Source organism: Glycine soja, chromosome 13, assembly GCF_004193775.1.
Source record: "Glycine soja cultivar W05 chromosome 13, ASM419377v2, whole genome shotgun sequence".
Lineage (NCBI taxonomy): Eukaryota > Viridiplantae > Streptophyta > Magnoliopsida > Fabales > Fabaceae > Glycine > Glycine soja.
This window is the reverse complement of record NC_041014.1, coordinates 30,094,338-30,114,776: the sequence shown is the minus strand read 5'-3', so window position 1 is coordinate 30,114,776 and position 20,439 is coordinate 30,094,338. Positions and strand designations below refer to the sequence as shown.

At 30.1% G+C, this 20,439-nt stretch overlaps 4 protein-coding genes and 1 pseudogene across 4 annotated transcripts; 1 reads left to right on the top strand and 4 right to left on the bottom strand.

The window, feature by feature from the left end:
* Positions 1-971: 971 nt before the first annotated feature.
* LOC114380720 (ethylene-responsive transcription factor ERF060-like) lies at positions 972-2,565 on the bottom strand. Its single transcript, XM_028339732.1, has one exon. The coding sequence runs from the start codon at positions 2,277-2,279 to the stop codon at positions 1,323-1,325; it is 957 nt and encodes a 318-aa protein (XP_028195533.1). The 5' UTR covers positions 2,280-2,565; the 3' UTR covers positions 972-1,322.
* A 5,679-nt stretch (positions 2,566-8,244) lies between these two features.
* Positions 8,245-8,965, bottom strand: LOC114382063. The gene has a single exon (XM_028341295.1). It carries the CDS (start codon positions 8,855-8,857, stop codon positions 8,249-8,251), a length of 609 nt encoding a protein of 202 aa, XP_028197096.1. The 5' UTR covers positions 8,858-8,965; the 3' UTR covers positions 8,245-8,248.
* A 4-nt stretch (positions 8,966-8,969) lies between these two features.
* LOC114381772 lies at positions 8,970-11,498 on the bottom strand (the record flags this gene model as incomplete). The annotated part of the gene is made up of 3 exons (XM_028340989.1): positions 8,970-10,602; positions 10,989-11,066; positions 11,195-11,498. Coding segments are annotated over 3 exons (516 nt in total), but the record flags the coding sequence as incomplete, so codon positions are not given.
* A 2,417-nt stretch (positions 11,499-13,915) lies between these two features.
* LOC114382000 lies at positions 13,916-15,499 on the top strand (annotated as a pseudogene).
* Positions 15,500-17,407: 1,908 nt separating this feature from the next.
* On the bottom strand, positions 17,408-20,401 carry LOC114382210 (protein DOWNSTREAM OF FLC-like). Its single transcript, XM_028341474.1, has 3 exons — positions 20,269-20,401; positions 18,352-18,525; positions 17,408-17,673 (listed from the first exon to the last, which is right to left on the bottom strand). The coding sequence occupies exons 1-3, from the start codon at positions 20,399-20,401 to the stop codon at positions 17,408-17,410; spliced, it is 573 nt and encodes a 190-aa protein (XP_028197275.1).
* Between the last annotated feature and the right edge of the window lie 38 nt (positions 20,402-20,439).

Here is a 20,439-nt window from a genome sequence, read left to right as displayed (position 1 = left end):
TTCTTATGTTTTTAAATTTTCCACTGTAGATATGAATTTCTTAGTAACATACACATTCAAATTTCAACTAATTTAATTGCCAATAATAAATAGTACATCTTTCAACAACACCCTTGCTTTGTATGAGATAGGCAAGAGTGAGCCTTCTGTCTTAAAATAATAATTGTCATAATTTATTTTATATAAATTAAAAAAAATTAATGAAAGAAAATAATAATTTTATAAAATTAATATTAGATTATTCTTAATTTATTTATAAATTTTGTTTTTTATTATTAATATTATAAAAGATATAAATGAAAAAAACAATTAATATTTCACAATTCTTTTTCTTTTATCCCCCGATGAGACGGGGGAGTATGAATTATAAAATGAATTGTTGATTTTGTCGAAAAAGATCATTAACTTGTTTAACTTGTTTGGATGGGCCGAAGTACAATCAATTTAGGGATGTGAATTCTCTGTAGTCACTTTTGTGATTGTATAAAAAATTTAACCATAGAAAATAAACTTGATCATTTTTTTACTGGAAAATAAATAAACTTGATAATAAAATACCTCAGAAAAACTTTTCTGCAGGACCTGCATGTACTTTTAAAGGGAGCCCTGGTACGCAGCATCTTTTAAAATTGCAAATAATATTGAAAATTACAGAGACAAATTAATATATGAAAATATTGACAATATTTGTCCTGATTTTTTCCACGGCTCCTGATTTTTAACCAATATGTCAATTAGGGCAACCTGAAAAATTAAAAAAACTTAATAGTTTTCACTATTAACTAATTAAATAATATAATATATTTTTTCCTTATGTTGTTTTTTTTAAAAAAATTATTAATAAAATCAATATTTTAAAAAATATAACAATGATTAATTGATTGTGTAAAAAATCATTACACGATCATTATATTTCAAATTTCAATTAAATTATTTTCCTTATGAATAAAAGACTGCCACATGCCCTGTGATTTACAAGAACTTCCAAAACTTGCATTAAGGCACTTAAATTACATTCGAACTACAAACAAGTAGTTGAAGCTACCTTGTTTTCTATCAATTTAAAAAGAAAAAAAAGAGTTGAAGCTAGCTTGGTCATGCAGGAATAAAAAATACCAGCAGACCAAGAAAACCATAATAACCAAACCGCTGTGACCCATCTATCTACAGCAGTACACTAAAGTTAGCAACCTGACTCAGCATAGCAACTGCTTCAACGGTAAAAAATTTCGTTGCAGCTGCTGCCCAAGACACATGAAAAAAAAACCTAAAACACATCAAATCATTAAACCGTTCAACAAAGACAAAACCACTAACATCATTCATGACTCAGATAAAGCTGCCCAATCAATCTCCACGGAAGGATACTTTTCCAAGTCCAACCCAAGATTGCATGTTGTTTCACAAGAATCCGAGAAATCCAAGAAAGTAATATCGGATTCGGGCGAAGAAGAAGAAGAAGAATATTCATCCGACAACGCCGAGGATGATGATGTTCGGTTCTCAATCTTAAAATCCTCGAACTTCGATGTCTTCTTAACCTTTGCATCTACAACAGGGTTTTGATCAGTTTTCAGTTTCTGCAATTTGGTCCCTAAGCTTTGACAAATGGCTTGGAGCTTCGCATCAACCGCAGAAGGGAGAGGCTTGTAGTTCCCAAACTCACCGTACACACGCGCTCCATGGTGACGTAGGTGAGGGAAGTTGAGCCTCGCGTTTTCTCCTCTTAGCTTAAACGCTGCGTTGTCGTAAGCCAAAGCTGCTTCCTCTGCGGTTTCAAATGTACCGAGCCAGAGACGTGTGCGGTTCTTAGGGAGTCTGATCTCAGCGACCCACTTGCCCCAGTGTCTCTGCCTCACCCCACGGTAAAGCTTCGTGGCCTTTGAATTAGAACAAGAAGCCCGCACGTGTTTCATGGTAATGGGCTTTGGGCTGAGAAACTGGGCTCGTGGAACCTGGATTTGGGTTTGAATTTGAAATATTTGTGATGGGGTGAGTTGGTTCAGTTTGAAGGAACTAGCTTGGGTTGGAGTTGGACCCTTTTGGTGGTAGCTTGAGGAGCAAAATTGGGTGCTCCATGTTGTTGAGGACAAGTTGGGAGAAGAAGAAAAAGAAGAGAATGAAGGGTATGTTGTTATTGATGAGGAAGTAGTGCTAGATGAATCACTTTTCATAAAAGGCTCAAGTGCTTTCATCAGCTCTTGATCACTACACTGGTCTAAGAAATCCGGTGTCATGATGCTACTAGTAGTGTTGTACATGTCCATAAATGTTGTCATGCTTAACTAGATAATAAGAAAGAAAGAAAGAAGTGAACAAAAATGCAAACAGAGAAAGAAAGAACAGGATATGTTCTGTTTCTTTAAGGAAAAAAAAATACACTAAAACTTTCTTCAAGTTCAAAATGAAAATTATGTGATCAAGATAAAGAATTTTCAAAAGACTACCAGGCTAGGAGAAAGGAGGAACTAGTATTAAGCAAAGAAATTTTTGTTTCCTATAATCTCACTTTGTTTTTGGGGTGGCCTCACTTTTTGGCAGTTTCACTCTTGCATTCTGGTGGTAACCCTTCGGTGGGTTTATATACTCTAGTTGGCGCCCACGGGTTTGAGTGTGTAGGTGCCTCGAAGTTCCTTCCTTACTCGTTGCTTTAATCACGCTCTTTTCTTGTTTAATTAATAGTTAATTACTTGCATCGTCAACTTCAATGATGATTCCTTTATTCGATGATGGTTATCCTATGCAAAGCTGACACGTGTGGAGGCCATCACATGACGATTGCCACATATCACCTCCACCTAATAGATGTGTTGGACACACGTCCTTTTATAATTGGGCTAAGCTTAGCTGAAACATGTGGTGTGTGGTGCCCTCGAAATGTCAACCTTTAGTATTTAATATTAGATTTTTTGTCCTTTCTGCTCTCTAATGGGATTGGCCCTATCTTCTCACAAGCACAGCCAAGTTATCCAAAAAATGTTTAGAGTGAATTACATCTTAGTTACTGTATTAAAATGATAATGATAAAAAAAATAGTTTTTTTTTATTAAAGAAATATTTTTTTTATTGTTTTATATACATTTTTTATAGGCAATTGTTTTATTTATTTACATATTTAATTAATTTACTTTCTTTTATTTTATTGATACTTTATTTCATCAAATTTTAGAATGTGAATACACTTTAGCATTTATTTCTAATTTGAACCTCAATAATTAAAAAAATTAAATGAGGATCATTAGAAAAAAAATGATATATATATATATATATATATATATATATTAATTTTTAAACATTAAGGATTAGTGAGTATTAATTTGATATTGATGATTGTGATTTTTTTTTCAAAATTAAAGCTATTGGGAAAAAATGTAGAAGTATTAAATTATATTAAAAGTTTGATCTTTATCTATGCATGTGATGTTGATAAAATGCTACTAATAATACTTGTAATTATTTAATTATTGAAATCTAAATTATTTTTTTAGATTTTATATGAGATTAATTTGGATACAAGATATTGATTGAATTAATAACTATGGGGAGAGTGTTAAAAATCAAATGGTTATAAAAACATTAATTAATAATTCTATACTTATAAAAATTAAAAATTAAAAAATTATATTCTATTAAGACCCAAATATAAATTTATATAATTTCCTACAATTTTTATATGCACGGCTAGAAAAACTGGCTAGACTCTAAGGATTTATATATTTGGCAGGGTGGAAGTAAAATAAGAGATAGTAAAGAGAAAGAGAAATTTGAAGTTTAATTTATTCCTCGAAATCAAATTTTCTCTCCTTTTTGTCCTTCTTTTTTCTGTTTACTATAAAGAAAATTACATTATCTATATTTTTTTCATATAATTTAAATATACCAAAACCGTTACATTATACCAACCAGAACCTCAGCGTAATTCATTGGAAAATTAATTGTCAAAAGGAGAGGGCATCAATACTGAATTTTCTTTTGTTACAATAATGAAAGTAATTCAGCAAAAATTCAAAGACGGATCGAGAAGGGTTCTTAAAGGAATTGATTCAATCGACGATACTGTATATTCAAATGGAAAATAAATCGAAAATGAACATATATTCATTTTTTATTAAATGAACATATACTTTATATATATATATATATATATATATGCTTGAATTAACCTACGTATTTAACTAAAGTGGGTCCTATGTGCACCTTGACCTGATGTACTGAGAACTGGTTTTGGTTTGGAGGAGCGTTGAAATTTGCATGATGAATATATTTTTCTTTTTTGTGATAGCTAAGAGGCGAAGAAAATGATGGCTATAAATAAATGAAGTCTAATCTTAACTTAAACGTTGAAACACCATTGTGCGTGAGCTATAAGTGCGTAAGATGCAAGCGAGAGAATCATGGCCAAGTGATTCTCATTCACTTATTAAATGTGTTACAAAAATTTCTTACATTGGTTATATTATTAAAAAGAGGAGGGCTAAAGATACTCTCTTGAATATTTTCTTTTGGATACTATATTTAATTCATTATAATTTATTCAAAATCATTAATTTTCAATAAATTCAGGAGAGAGAAATATTAATTGAGAAATAAAACTTGTCAAACTTTGAGGTTTTTAATAAATTCTAACTAATGATAAAGATATGTCAAAGAGAATGATACCTACACTTCTCTTATTAAAAATGATAAAGATATGATGACTTGTTGTAAGGGTTAAATATAAAGACTTTTTTACCCATATAATACAAATAAAATAAATATTTATCCAAATAATATAAGTAGAAAAATATTTACATGAATGATACAAAATATTATACAAGATGAGAAATCAATTTTCTCTACTGATTTCTCACTTACACAATATTATTATTTTTTTAAAACACACTTTAAAAATCAATTTCCCAAGAATCAATTTTTGAAGTGTGATTTTTTTTTTTACCTAGTTTAGAAATCAATTTACAGGAATCAATTTCTAAATTGGGTTTTTTTATAAAAAAAACTCACTTTAAAAATAGTTATTTCTAAACAGAGCTTTTTTTTATTTGGTTTTTTATTTTTTTGTTATTTCTTTGAATTTTTTTGTTTTTAAATTCTTTTTTCTATTTTTTCCTTACAATTTTTTTTAAAATTTAATTGGTTTTTTTTGTTTTACTTTTTTATTTTTCTAATTTATACATATTAATTTATAAAATATAATTTATCTAGTGTATTTAAGTCTATGTATTTTTCTTAAATACTATTTTACATAAATTATATTTTTATAAATTAATATATAAAAATTAGTAAAATAAAAAAGTAAAACAAATTAAAACAAAAAACCACTTAATTTTTTTTTATAAAAAACTGTAAGGAAAAAAAAGAAAAAAATTTAAAAAATAAAAAAACTAAATAAAAAACTAAAAAAATTGGGTTTCTTTAAAAAAAAAGAAAAAAACTAGTGAGAGATAGGTTCTTAGGGAACCGATTTCTAAATTGCAAACAATTGTGCAAGTGAGATGGGGAGGTGTTTGCTCATAAATCTCACAAAAAGTTATATCGTGATTTTCTGGCAGATCCTTGACAAGTTAAAGTCATGTTTCCAATAGCATAGATATATGAAATATTTTGATTTTCTGGTAAAGAGTATAAGAATTTTTTTATGCTTCAGATGAAATTATGTGCTGGCATCATTCTATCTATGTGATGTTTTATTTTTTATCTTTTTAAATCTAAAAAAATTGAAAGAGATGATAAATTTTTTAGTTGTTTATTTTTCTAAGAAATAAAATAAAAATAATAAGAATTATTAGATGTCATTATATATAGTTAATTATTTTAAAAGATTTAATGTTACTTTTAATTCATTGTTTATACTTATTTCATTTTAATATATTAAGTATTAAAAGTTTCATTTTAATTTTTAATTTTTTTTAAATATATAATTTTGATCCTTTTTTAAAATTTAAAAGTTAACATAACATTAATATTTTTAACTAATATTTCTAACGGAAAATTAAAAAATAAGATTAAAATGAAAAATTTTAAAAACATAAAATTTTTAAAAACTTAATATATTAAAAAAAATTTGTAAAATATAATAAATTAAAAGTGATACTTTTTTAAACAATAAGAATTGTCCACGCTAATGATAAGCTTTATATTTCCTGAAAACTAACGTCGGACGCAATCGCATTGGTCAATGGTCACGGTGGCAAGAAAAAATGTTATCTTTAAAAAAAGTTGACAGTTAATATTATCAATTTTAATAAAAGGACATATTGATCTCAAATGTAAGAAAAAAAATTGATTCACATTAATTAAAATAGTTTAAATTGTAATTTTTAATTTCTTAAATTTATAATTTTGATCTTTCTAATTTTCTAAATTTTAATTGTAATATTTAGCCTCTCAGTTTTATAAATTGATAATTCTGATATCTTAATAGATTATTAATAAATAATTTTTATCAATTGAGTTATTAAGTTAATAATAAATTACTTAAAATTATTAATTATTAAGAAATTTAATAAAAAATTATTAATTTTAATTCTCTACAATAGTGTGTTTCTCTTCTTCTATACACATGACTTTACCAATAATAACACCGCACTAATATTAATAGTCTCTTATTAACTTTTTTAATGATTAGTATTTTTTATTTAATTTATAATTAATTTAATATTTTCAATAATTATATTAATTAGTTAATAATCTATCATGAGATCAAAATCATCAATTTATAAACTAGAGGAATCATATGTTAAATTAAAAAGCAAGGGAACCAAAATTGTGGATCTACAAAACAAAACCAAAGTTATAATTTAGCCTAAAAAATTATTAAGGATCATATTTATTACATCAATCTCAATTAAATGTTAATTTTTTTCTTAACTTATCTTTTATTGGAATTTAATATTAGAAATAAAAAAAATGTCATTAGAACTAAAATTTCAACTAATAAAGAATATTTTTAAGATAATAGTATTAAATAAGATAAAATTAATTAATTTTTTATATTTGAGACCAATAATTTTTTTATTTTTTTATATTTGAGATTGGAGGAGAGTACATATTATCTTATAAATATTTTCAATAAATCACATAATAAATTATATGTTAACAAAATTATTTTTTATATTTTATTTTATATTCTAAACTTTTATATTTATAGTAAACCAAAGAATTAATTACATTGATACGTCCTAAAGTTTTTTTTGAAAATCTTTAATTCTTATAATTTTTATAAGTACACATTTATTTTTTACTTTTTCATGTGAACATTGAATATTCGTCGATCCACGGGCCAAAGAATACAAAAAACACACTAAAATTATTACGTGCACTCTTTTTTGTTTTTGAGAATCTCTGTGCATTCTTATGGAACATGTTATACAAAATCCTACGAGTACTTTTGATGGATTTTATAGACAAAAATAATGAGCATTTATGAGATGCTTATAACACACTAAAAATCTTCTTTTGAAGGTGTTTATATATTTTTTCTTCTGATCAATCTTCTTATTTCTACGTTCGAATTTCAGCTGATACTTGTACTTCAACGATAAGTAAGTTTAGACTCTTGTTTACCAAAAACAAAAGGAGATCACTCCCTGGCACGATTAATATTCTTTTGGTTATCAATTATTTACATATCTTATGCTAATAATTGGTAAACATCGGCTCTCTTTTTGGTTACTTTTCATATGATCCTGTTTATGGTTTTGGGCACCCATCTCTGTCCTTTATTCAATATATTTATTATTTTGCCGATTAAAAAAAATATTGTTTTTAAGAATACATTGCATGAATAGCATGTTTGGTTCCACATTTTGAATGTGATTTTAAGAAGCTAATAGTTATACGTTTCACATTCCAAATGCAATTCCTTTACCTCTAAATAGTTTTCCAAACATGCTGGAATAAGTCAATTCAGGTCATGAGATTCGTAGCTTCCCATTCCAAATAGAGCCGAGTTAACCTTTTCAAAAGAAGGTTGTTTGCTAATCTTCTCCAGAATTGTCTAAAAAATTTGAGGAAAACCATTTATTGGTTGTTAATGAAATCGAACTCGGGAGGGCATAAATTTTTGCCATCCACTCCTTTAGCTGATCACGTTCTTCATAACCCATGTTCAAGATATGTTTGGTTCCCTTAGGAAAGATAAAATTTAGGTAAAAACCAAAAATACACTAAGATTAAAATAAAACTAGGTGCATTTGAAAGAGCTAGACAATGTTGCCAAAAGAGAATTAAAATGAGCAAACGCACTAAATCAAGAGATCATCTTAGATTTTCTATTAATTTTAGGTAAGAACAGGAAGTTAATATTTGAGGATCGAATTTTGCCAGTCCTGATAGACATGCAATTATGATACGCGGTTTGAGCTGTTTCACTTTTTTGTCTGATATCTTCATACGACTTCAATGATGCCTCAGAAAATTTAGTGAGTTGGTGAACAAGTTTGGTTAAACTTGCATGTATGCAACACAAATGTAAAGAATCATCTTCACTATCCTCATTAGTTTTGCTCTCGGTTTCTCCACCAATGCTTGCAACAGCTGAATTCTGTTTTTCATGAAGCTCTTTATCTTGCTGCTCTACCATGCAACGAAGATCAGACACAAAGTTCTTAATTGTGTGACTTAGTTCCTCAGAAGGCAAAGCTTTAATCCCAGCACACCAATCTCGACAAAGAACAAATATAGGTGGAGCCAAAGCACGGAGAGGGCAGAAGGGTTTTCTGCTCTTGAAACGTTCCCTTGGTTGTAGTATACAATTTTGTAGCCATACATTGAGAGCTTCAATGTATGAGATGTGGTGGTTGATCCAGTTAGAAAAGCTTAGGCCAAAGCACTCAGATTCTTCTAGTAGCTGAGCCATTATCTCCTTCCAAGGTTCTCATTGAGTTCCTTGAATGATAAGCCCAAGAGATAGTAATGTATTGTGCATGATGACAATCAAGAATAGCCTTCCACATCCTCATCAACCGGCACTGCTAACATTTTCATAAGCCAATACTAGAACAAACTAACACTTAATTATCAAGTATAGCAGACTGCTGGTAAAGTTTCAGGTTCAGCATCACAAATGTGGAAATTTCCAAACTTTCTAATAGCAACAATATAAGCACAGAGAGTAGCAGACCCAAGAGGATAAACACAAGGCCAACTTACCTTAGTGATTACGTGTGAAGTGGGCCTGGTAGTGTTGCATAGAACGTTTGACATTGTCCATTTTCCCACTACTCTGTTTGTAGTTTGTTAGGACTTTGTTACAACCACCTAAAGATATCATAAAATTAGATCTTTCCATTATGCAATAACAGACCATTGTATCTAATTCAATCATCTATAAATATTGCATGAATAATGAATAAAGGCAGAGAAGAAAATTTACTTATCTTATAGTTGTTAGTGTTGATAGCTTAGTCCACTCTATCACTTTCTCTTACCGTTGAGTTAATTCCAAAAGTTGTGAGAACAATTCTTCATCTCTCATCCTCTCAATTCGTTTAGATATCAAATCAACAAAATAAATAGCCACTATTATCTGCGAATGCAAATCCTTTACTACTGACCGAGTTTTGTCAATCACTTTAGTGCCTGCATCTTTTGAGAATTGATGCCTTAGTTGATCACATTTCTTATCAAACTTCTTTTTTGTGAACTCACCAGCCTCCAAACAACCCAATAGGAAATTTAATGTCAACAGGATAAGGGATTTAACACACAAAATAGGATGTGCAATACATCTAACCAGTTGATGAGCGACTAGAAAAATTGTTAAATTCTATTAAAACATATAGACCTAGGCCCTAGCTGCTTATTCTAGGGACTGAACAAATATAAGATCATCAAGAAAACTTTAGAATCATTGAACTCTAAATGCAAATATGCTACTCCTTTCTTTCCACCTTTTACTACTTTCATTCTAGATTATATGACATTTAAAGGTTATGGCACAGGTATTAAAAAATGTAATTAATTTGTTGAATTTTAAAGAATATATTAAGTAAATTCCTAATATATCTTTTTTTTCTCTAATTAATGACTCATTTACTCTTTTTATACACTACTCTAACTAAATATTGGTTAAGGACAGTCTTAAAAAAATATTTAATTAAGTATTAATTTTGTAAAATCACATATTTTGGACAAATTTTTTTCTCTAATTTTTAGAATAATCTAGAGGAGTTAGAATAATCTAGAGGAGGAAGTAGTTGTTAGCAGCTATATCTAATGCTTATGGAAAACCTTATCAAACCTACTGTTGAAAAAGATAAATGGAAATATGAAGAGAGAGAAAAAGAAAACATAGAAGATGAACAGAAAAATACATAGCAATAGTTTGTTATGTAAAATAGCATACTAGGATAATCATGTGATGTTAATTATCAAGCATATTTTGCTGATTGTGTAATATTTACTTCAACGTAAAGTTTTCTCTCCCACGCATACATTCTGTCAAGGGTGCACGAATGGCTTCCAGCAATCATGCAGGGTTCTTCAACAAAGTCGCTTCCATTATCAATATATATTCCTTCGATGTTGTAACTAATGGGTTCCTGACTGAGGATGATTGAGAAGATAATGCCCTCTTCCAATTAATAATCTTCTGTGCAGGTTCTGCACAAAGGAAGATACATATTAGTCTATCCTACAGATGGCAGAAATTAACCAACAGAATGCACAATAACTCTCAACCAAATACCCAACTATATTAAATTAAAGTCAAGGTTGTAATACTACTTAATATTTTGAGCTTGTGTTTTGCTTACAATAGTTAACATTTCATTTAGAAAGATATGGCTGATCTCGTAAAATATAATGAAGGGTCTGAAAACCTTTAAGAGGGTAAAATATAAAATCCCTAATTTACGTATTTAATTGACTCTGCCTAGAAAAATGGCAAAACCAAACCATTAACGTTGTAATGCTCATAGCTAAACCTTTCAGAAGAAGTTAATTAATACAAATCCGTGTCTATTAACAGAATTGAACTAGAACATTACCTTGGCAAACAGGTGTACCCTTTTGATCGCAGCAAGCAAACATAAAAGCCGCTAGCAAAATCGTGGGAGATGATTTCCCTACCATAATAAGATTATTATTTAGACTTAAAGTCTATCCAGGTTTATTATACACAATACACACTACATACAAAATTCATAGCTCACTTCAATAGTTGTTAAAAAAGAATAATGTAAGTAACAAGCACCTTTTGCCTCATAATATCCAACCTTGATTTTGTTTGCCTCCAATAACCTTGAGACCTCCCTACCAGATTCAGAAGCTCGTACAAACCGATTCTCTATAACCTTAATGCTAGGAAGAAAATCTTTAGCCCTGTGAGTGATGAACTCAGAAGGATCTTCCCTCTCAGCGTTCACAGTTAGATCCTTCTTATTGTACTTTGAATTTGATTGTCCAACAACACCAACATTATTTTGTTTGCAACCTTGTACCGCTATAGCAACATCCTTTTCAATAGCAACTTGTGACCATTGACCCCTTGAAACATGGTTGGGAGAAAAAAAGTGGACAAGACAAGAAGGTTGGACCCATGTAGCGAAAACAAAGGCAAATAATTGTTGATGATGTACGAATTATAAAATGTTGGGTTGAGATTTCACTGGGCTGGGACAAAAGCAGAGGAGTGATTGTTTAACTTTGTTCAGAAGTGAAGGACAAGGAAGGAGTGAGTGAGGGTGGATGGGTGGGTTAAAGTCATCAAATGCAAAGTCCAAAATTCTAAATTATTATGACAAAACCCTTATGCGTATCAGTGCCGTTATGGGTTGGCTACATAGATTTTGGAGAGTCACAATGCATGCATGTATGAAAAGGGTGGTGAAGTAACTAACAAAACAAACTATTATTAAAGATGATATTGTAACACTCTCATCCAAATTATAATGAGACGGATTCAAATGTTGTTCAGGTATAAAATAGATTAAGGATCATTCAAAAAAATTAATTGATACTACTTATATATAAAATATATAAATAAGATATATTTATTTTTAGTATTCCGTCACTTAAGATTCATAATTAATCTTTAAATAAAAATATTTTTCAAATTAAATAATGTGTTGTTTTATCCCTTAAATTTACACAAATCAAACGCATTTACAAAACTAAATTTTCAGGTAAAGTTTTAATGTGCAAATGTACTTGTGGAGGCAATCAGACAAGTTACAAAGTTTCTTAATATTATTTTATCCCTTTACATGATTAGAACATTTAATTAAATTCTAAAAAAATTAAATTGTCTTATTAATTTAAATTATTTGGTAAAATTAAATAATTAAAAAATATTATATAATTGTTAATATATTTCCTAATATAAATATTTTTAAATGATTTTAATTTTATGATGTTAAAGTAATTTTAAAGTCGTGTTATTTATTTAAAGATTAAATATTTCCTTACAAAATTAAAAAAAGTGTAATATTAAAATATTTTTTATTAATATTAAAAGAAATTGTAAATGAGAACTTTTATTGCTGCTAGTGATAATAATAATAATAATAATAATAATAATAATAATAATAATAATAATAATAATAATAATAATAATAATAATAATAATAATAAATTATAAGTTTGACATTATTATGGTCATTCCTGATTATAAATTTTTTTTTACTAATTTATAGCATTTAAGTAAATTGGTTAATTTAATTAATAATATTAAATTTATTAATCATTTATATTATTTTAAAATTATCCTTAAAATTATTAAAATTCACCTCACACTCTTTTTGGGATGTTGGGGATGACATAGTTGCATGCATCGTCAAGCATAAACGCGTCGCGTCTTTGTGGGCAAGGGATGGAAGGTAAAATGGGATAAACAATCCCATATGAGGAGTATTCTGGGTGGGAGCAGCAGAGAGTTTTGAACAAGAGCAAAAGTGGACTAGAAATAGGAAGCGATTCAAAACAAAACGCCGTAGTGGAGGCGTGATAATCTGATGGAGAATGTAATCCATCATCAATGAGGAAGGAGAGTAGGAACATGTATTCTTCCAAGCTTTGAAATATGGGTGAGTTTGCTTTAAGGAAGAACCTTCCCAATCACGTATGCTTCAACTCCATTAATATAAAGTAAATGAAGAAATTTTCATCTTCCGTCTAACTTTACTTCACACTGATCAGAGCAGCTAGCCATATAGCTTCTTTTTTTTCCATTACTGCAACAATAATATCCTTCTTCGCACTCCTCTGTTCTTTTACATTTTAGTTTTGTTTTAAAACTATTGATATTTTACAAATTTAAGACTATATTGATTACTTATTTTGATGACTTTTTCAATTTCTTTTAGTTTTGATGACTTTTAGACAATCCACTGTTAAAAGACTTTAAAAAAATATGATTAGTCATAATAAGTAATTTAAATTTATAAAAATATTAAAATAATCTTTTAAAATCTTAATCTAATATATCTTCTTTCATGGTTTTAAAATTTAAATTTCAGAACTCAATTTTTTACATTCCGTAATAAGTTCCTTGAAACAAGCTATTAAAAAAAATCATTAAGCAGGTTCAGGAATTACATTGTTGGATTCTCGTCTATGAAACACGGACATGGCAGTTGAAGGACGTCTTGGGATGTACGACACGTTTTCAACACTAAAACGCGACACACACGTTTTTAGTGAAATGATAGTATAATAATAGCTGTAAAAAAAAAATGAAAGCTAGTGTGATACAATAGAGATAAAGAAAAATTAAATATATAAGTATTAATAGAGTTTTTTTTTTTAGTGAAACAATGTTCACATATATCAATACTTTAAAGAATATATTATTATTAATTTACAGTCCTGTGCATTACCATCCACAACTAAACGTTCAATCCTTCAGTTCTTATCCTATCCATTACCATATATAGCGAAACGTTCATTACGTTGGGCATTACATCATGAAGCACCTTGGTCGAAAACCAGCTCATACACATGAATCACTACATCTCCGTAATGCCTCCCTTGTCCTCATATCTTTTTATATTCGATCTCCACCGCCATATTCCACCACCTTCTTCTATTCATATAAATTTATTTTCCTCCATCATGATCGATCATGCTACAACTTGCACGCATTCGTTCATTCTTATCCTTTATATAAACACATTACACACTTAACAAGAACAAGAACAAGAACAAGAACAACACTCAGGTGCGGAATCAGTCATCATGGCGGTGATCAACAAAGAAATAATCGATGAGCCCTACGAACAAGAGGAGTGCATCGACTACGAGCAGCTGAAGAAACGCATGTGGAAGGACCGTGTGCTTTTGCAGAAGCTGAAGGAGAAGCGCGAGAAGCAAGAACCCGACGTGGAAGCGAAACAAGAGGCGTCAAGGAGGAAGAAGATGTCACGCGCACAAGACTCGGTGCTCAAGTACATGGTGAAGATCATGGAGGACTGTAACGCGCAGGGCTTCGTGTACGGCATCATCCCTGAGAAAGGAAAACCAGTGTCCAGTTACTCCGACAGCCTCCGCGAGTGGTGGAAGGACCAAATCCGCTTTGACCAAAACGCCCCCGTGGCGATCTCAAAGTACCTCCCACTCCTCGAAAACGACTTAGACATAAGTTCCTTCATACACCTCCTCCAAGACTTGCAAGACTCCACATGCACTAGGCTCTCTTCTCTCTGCTCTCATGCAACACTGTGCACCTCCACAGAGGAGGTTTCCTCTGGAGAGAGGGCTTTCCCCTCCTTGGTGGCCCAGTGGGGAGGAAGTTTGGTGGGGCCAACAAGGCCTTCTGGCCCAAGAACACGGCCCACCTCCTTACAGAAAGCCCCATGACTTGAAAAAGGCTTGGAAGGTTTCTGTCCTCGCTGCAGTCATCAAACACATATCTCCTGATTTTGATAAACTCAGAAGGTTGGTGACACAATCAAAGACCCTGCAAGATAAGATGACAGCCAAGGACAGTGCCACGTGGTCCAAAGTCATGATCCAAGAAGAGGCTTGGCTTGGACTAACCGACAAGTGCCTCAAAATATCTGCTTCAAACCAAGAAGAAGAAGATGATATTGCACAGGGTTTGAAGAGAAAGGGCGCGTTTGGTTTTGGTGATGCTGCATTGGACACGATGTATGCTTGTCAGAACGTGGAGTTTCCACAGAGTGAGGATGATTGGATGAACGTGGCTGTTCAGAATGATGTGAGCCTAGGTGAGGATGCGGGTGGGAGTGGAACATTGGAAGATGACCCTTGTTATTGGCTTAACAGCGTTGAAAATCTTGAGTTGCAAGCGGCGCTGGAGTTGTTGGTCAGAGATAACGTGGACTTTGCTCCAAATATTCCACAGGGACAAGAGGATGCAGCCTCGGCTTCGGACTTGGGAACCCATCCACCGCAACAAGGATAGTGTTCAGTTTAGCAGGCTAATTAATTCTAATTCTTTTGCTTTAATTTGTAGCTATAATAAGATAGATATATAGCTAGGATATTTACAATTAATGATCTTATCATATGTATTATTAATAGGATGAGAGATTCTTAATTACACTCGGAGTACGTTACTACATAGATTTAATGTATTACTTACTAAATTTAATAATAAAAATTGATTTTTCTTCCACTCATTTTTCTTTTTTTAACGTGTATTTTTGGTAAAATTTGGAAGTACGTACAAGTTGTCAATTATGTAAGCATGCATCATATCATGTATAACTAGTACATGTCATGGGGGCCGGGCAAGGAAGATCTCTCTCTGAACCTTTTGAAAACCCTTCTTCCATTGGATGTCATTCTATTTATCCAATTGCTTGTAATTAAGAAATAGAAAAAAGAGTTAATTTTTACCCAAAAAAAGTTCACTAAATTTACAGATAGGTGAAAACAGAATATGTATGTCATTGTGAATGGAGGGACACACCTGATCTTCATATAACAAAGCCTCGCGGTCATTAATTAACTACCATTAATTATTGTTTTGTTGCTACTCAGCATTTTCATGCATGTACCAAATATTCCAGTATACCCGCTAATTAAACTGAGAGAAATTAAATTAAGAAATTACAGTATTTGGTGCAGATAACAGAAGAAAATTGTGTGATTTTACAAATCTTAGCCACATCAACATTCATTCTTCTTTAGCGCGTCACCTGCCTCCTTTCTTCAAACAAATTAACAGATTTTTGGACGGATAATTTATTAAAAGAGAAAAATATATTTTTAGTTGATATATATATATATATATATATATATATATATATATATATAAATTTATGAAGCTTTAATCTTTATATTTAATTAAAAATATATCTTTAACTCCTTCTTATATGATGTTAATGTTATTTATTACGTGGTACATATATTACAGGCTGATAATTATTTTTATAAATGTCCTAATACATTATTTCATATGATAGTTTGAATTAAAAATTTAATAAAAATTAAAGGTTTTATTTTTAAAGAGAATCAAAATAAAAATAAATTTCACTCTTTCTCTAATACTTTTTTGTGTGAAAATTATGTTCAATAAACAAACAAAATTAATAAAAGACCCTAGAATAATATATCTGCAACGCAAATTATATATTAAAGAATGAAGGTGAAAATCACAATAGAAATAGTATCGATAAAAATTAGGGTTCGATGTGTTTGGTGGAAATATTTAATAATTTTATTTTAAAAAATAATCAATTTTTCAGATATTTTAATTATTTTTTTTAAAAAAATATTATTTGTCACATTGTACACAAGTTAAAGCTGTTAGTAAAGATTATATGAGGAAAGACTACAAATAATTTTTTTTATAAAGTTTAAAGACTAAACTAAAAAATATAAAAATTTAGAAACTAAAAATAAAATTTGATCAATGTAAAAGAACTAAAAACATATTTTTCTCTTATTAAAAATATTCTTCATTTAGATTTAGAGAAATCTTCTCTTCACAAATTTGAGGGAGATTTTTATCTTTACTGTCAGTAAAAAATTTAACAGAAAAATAAGACACTAGTAATAACATTTTGATGAAATCACTTTATTTCAAGAAAAAAAACTTAGTCGTTACATGACTAAAGAGTTTATACCCTGTCTCGATCCTAAACCATGCATTTAGCGTTGTCTGTACCCTTTTTTTCTTGTTAAGGTGTAGTTATTCATTGCCATAAAATTAAACAAGAGACTTAAACAGCAATCAATCATTAGAACGGCACAATTAAGTGACCTAATTACAAACAGATATATGAAGCAAAACTAAGTAGTATTAGTAACCAGCTAGTAACTAAAACATAGTGCGCGCACCACTCTGATGTCAACAAATAAATACTTAACCATAGAAATAGATCCGTTAAATTAACACATGATTAAAACAAAGAACAAGTCATTCTTCTAACTTAATTATTGATCAAACATCTGAGTCTGCCAAGTAGTATTTAAGCAGTTTGTGGCATTCAGGCAAGGGCTAGTCCCTCAAGTAACCCATAGCATTTGCATAGTGAAGATGGTTGACTACGCCATTTTGGTGGTGGGTTAGTACTATGCTGGATTTGTCACGCCCAGAGTCTGGGGTGTTACACCATTTGATAGGGCTTTTAACAAGCACGCATTCGCAAATATTGTCGCGGTGGTCATTCTCAACCTCAATGTGGTATGTTCCAGTGGAGTCTGTCACACCCTCTGTGTAGTAAACCACCTTCATGGTCTTCCTTTGAATTCCAACCTTTGCACCTAATTACAAGTTTCATATGCATGCAACATAGAAACATCAATCTTAGTTAGTTACGCATATAAACCAGCAAATCGGTTAGCCTCAAATGATGTTATTAATTAAGAATGGATCTTGTATTGTTAACTATCGATGTACCCATTTTCTTTATGATAAACAAATGTTTTAATGTACAATCCCCATCATTGATATAGTGAAAATTATAGATACGTACGTAGTCACAACAAGTCCTGATATTATGGCCGAAATTGTAGCATGGATAATTTTTTAAAACCTTGTAACAGGTATGTATCGAACAGGCTCTAAGCGGGGACGGACCCATAAATGAATCAAAGGGAGATCAACTTTTTTTTTAACATAATTATTTGATAAATGAAAGTTCTATAAAAATATTTATTATTAAATTTATGTATAAAACTAGTGATAAAATCTATACTAGAAGAAAATTCAGCAAACATTGACTCAATATTCTATTTTTCTGTATCAATATTATTTTATTTTTATCTTTCTTCTCGTGCTTACCAAGGATCTTGACTGAGATCAAGATTCTTTAATTAAGACCATGTCAATGATTTTTCGTTGTGTTAAGACACATACAAAATTTTAATGACCAGTGACCTTCTTATATTAATATATACAGCATGTAAGAATTTATTCGGGATATTAATGTAAGTGTGTACCTTGAATGTAAAAGGTGGCATTAGTTTCGAATCCAGCACGGCAGGTATCACAATAAACGGAACCCTTGACATGGAATATTTCTGTAGCAATAGGGAAGATATAGAGGGTGATGGCCAGGTGATCAGGTGAAGCACTAGGCACGTAATTATCAGGTGAAGATTTGCAGGATTTGTCTGACAAAAAATTAATTAATGGTACTTAGTGACACTATAGAACTCATGGATCCCAATAAAAGTCAATCCTACCATGGCTGAATATTGCTAGACATTATATTATTTGTGGGACAGAAAGGATTCATAGCCAAGCAAACATGTGCCTGAGCCTTACATACAATTTCTTCTTGAGCTGTTTGGGATGTTAGCCATGTGGCATTGTTTATTACTCTAATTAATTTAATTTCCTTCGTAGTTTCCCCATATAAACTCTTGACATTAATGTGCAAACATTGGTTTATCATCTCTATGCAAATTCCTTCATTTGTGTCGTCCTTTCGTTTTGTATTTTGACATAATGAAAATTAGTTTCCGTTTAATCAACGAGACGTGAAAAAAATAACAAAAAATGCTGATGAAGAAGAATGGAGGTACGAAAACTCACATGAAGAAAGCAATGGAGAACAAGAAAATGCAATGCTTATAGAAGAGAAAGTGAAGAGATGTTTAAAGAAGATGAAAAAGGTGGGAGTGAGGGTGTGCCTAGAGAATGAAGGTGTGAGGGGAGGGATAGAATAGGAATTTCGTGAAAAGATTGGTGTAGAAATAAGAAAAGAGGGACTGAGAATATCACAGCCCAAACCATAAACCATTCAAATCCCATTGGACCTGTCTCGGCCGAACAACATCCCATTACCACAGTCCACAGATTGACCATAAAGGATCCAGTTGTTTTGAAAAGAAAAGAAAAGATTGACCAAAATAAACTATTAATTATACTTTTAACCCTTTAATTTATATAATATATGAATTTACCCTTTTAAATTTTTTAGTAAATTAATTTTATTCATTTTATAAATAAAAAAAAAACAAATTTGATCTCTCTTATAATTTTTTTTCCTAAAATTCTCAACTTCTCATTTTCATTAAAATCTTCACAAATTCATTTGGTTAATTTGTTTTTAAAAAATCTATTAAAAACTCATTAACCACTGCATCAAAGTTCATTAAAAAAAAAAACTTAAAATTTCTTCCTTTTCATATCCTAATCTCACATTCTAGTTTTCTAAACATTCTTGCTCGACATGCCGCATTAATTAAGTGTTTCCTTATAACCTGGACAGGGCCTTTGTGAAAGTCTTAATAATCCATAACTATTCGGATATTCCTATTTGCTTGATCAGAAGAAGCACTACGAAAGCAATTTGATTTTTCTTTGTAACGAAACGAAACTTTCCAATCAGGCACTTGTTATTAATACTTTTTTGTTTTCCATTGAGTTCTTAATAAAATAGTTATTTTATTTTATTTTATTTTTCTTGATACTATTTGAATTTTTCGATAAATAATGAATTTTATATTTGTTTCTTAATAAAAAGAATTCATTTATAATTAGTCAAGACAATCAAAATTCTTTAATTTATTAAGAAACAAATATAAAATTTGTTAATTTATCATAAAGTAAAACAAAATATCAAAGAACAAAAGTAAAATTATCATTTTATTAGAAATTTAATATAAAACAAAAATTTATTAAGAATCAAACAGAAAAATCAAATATTTATTAGGGATTAAAAATATATTTAAACTTTTTCTTTATTATATTTTCTCATCAGGTTAGTACTTACAAGTTACAAGAGATGATTTATATATATAGCTTCAGTTATTAACTAGTTGAAATGCTAAGGTCCATTATCGTGAATAATTTGGACAAGTGAAAAGTATCCAAATAAATGTTGCCAAAGTAGGCCATGATCGCATTACCCAGAGTCTTCAAGGTCCTGACATATCTTATAAATTTTTCAAGGAAGCTTCCAAAGGCCTGCTTTATAGGATATGTCAGGGCCAAGTAAAGATAAGATGAAGGAAAAGTTTTAACAGCTGATTGAGAATGCATTCTTCTGTAATTAGAGTTTCATTATCGCTTCTTTTGCT

Bases quoted from the DNA above. Each gene is read 5' to 3' on its own strand.
- LOC114380720 (XM_028339732.1), bottom strand. From the start codon at position 2,279: ATGACAACATTTATGGACATGTACAACACTACTAGTAGCATCATGACA.
- LOC114382063 (XM_028341295.1), bottom strand. From the start codon at position 8,857: ATGGCTCAGCTACTAGAAGAATCTGAGTGCTTTGGCCTAAGCTTTTCT.
- LOC114382210 (XM_028341474.1), bottom strand. From the start codon at position 20,401: ATGCATTCTCAATCAGCTGTTAAAACTTTTCCTTCATCTTATCTTTAC. The intron at 18,526-20,268 runs GTAATGCGATCA...ATTTTTTGTCAG, and splicing joins CAGGACCTTGAAGACTCTGG to ACAAATCCTGCAAATCTTCA. The intron at 17,674-18,351 runs GTACACACTTAC...ACTTGTAATTAG, and splicing joins TGCCACCTTTTACATTCAAG to GTGCAAAGGTTGGAATTCAA.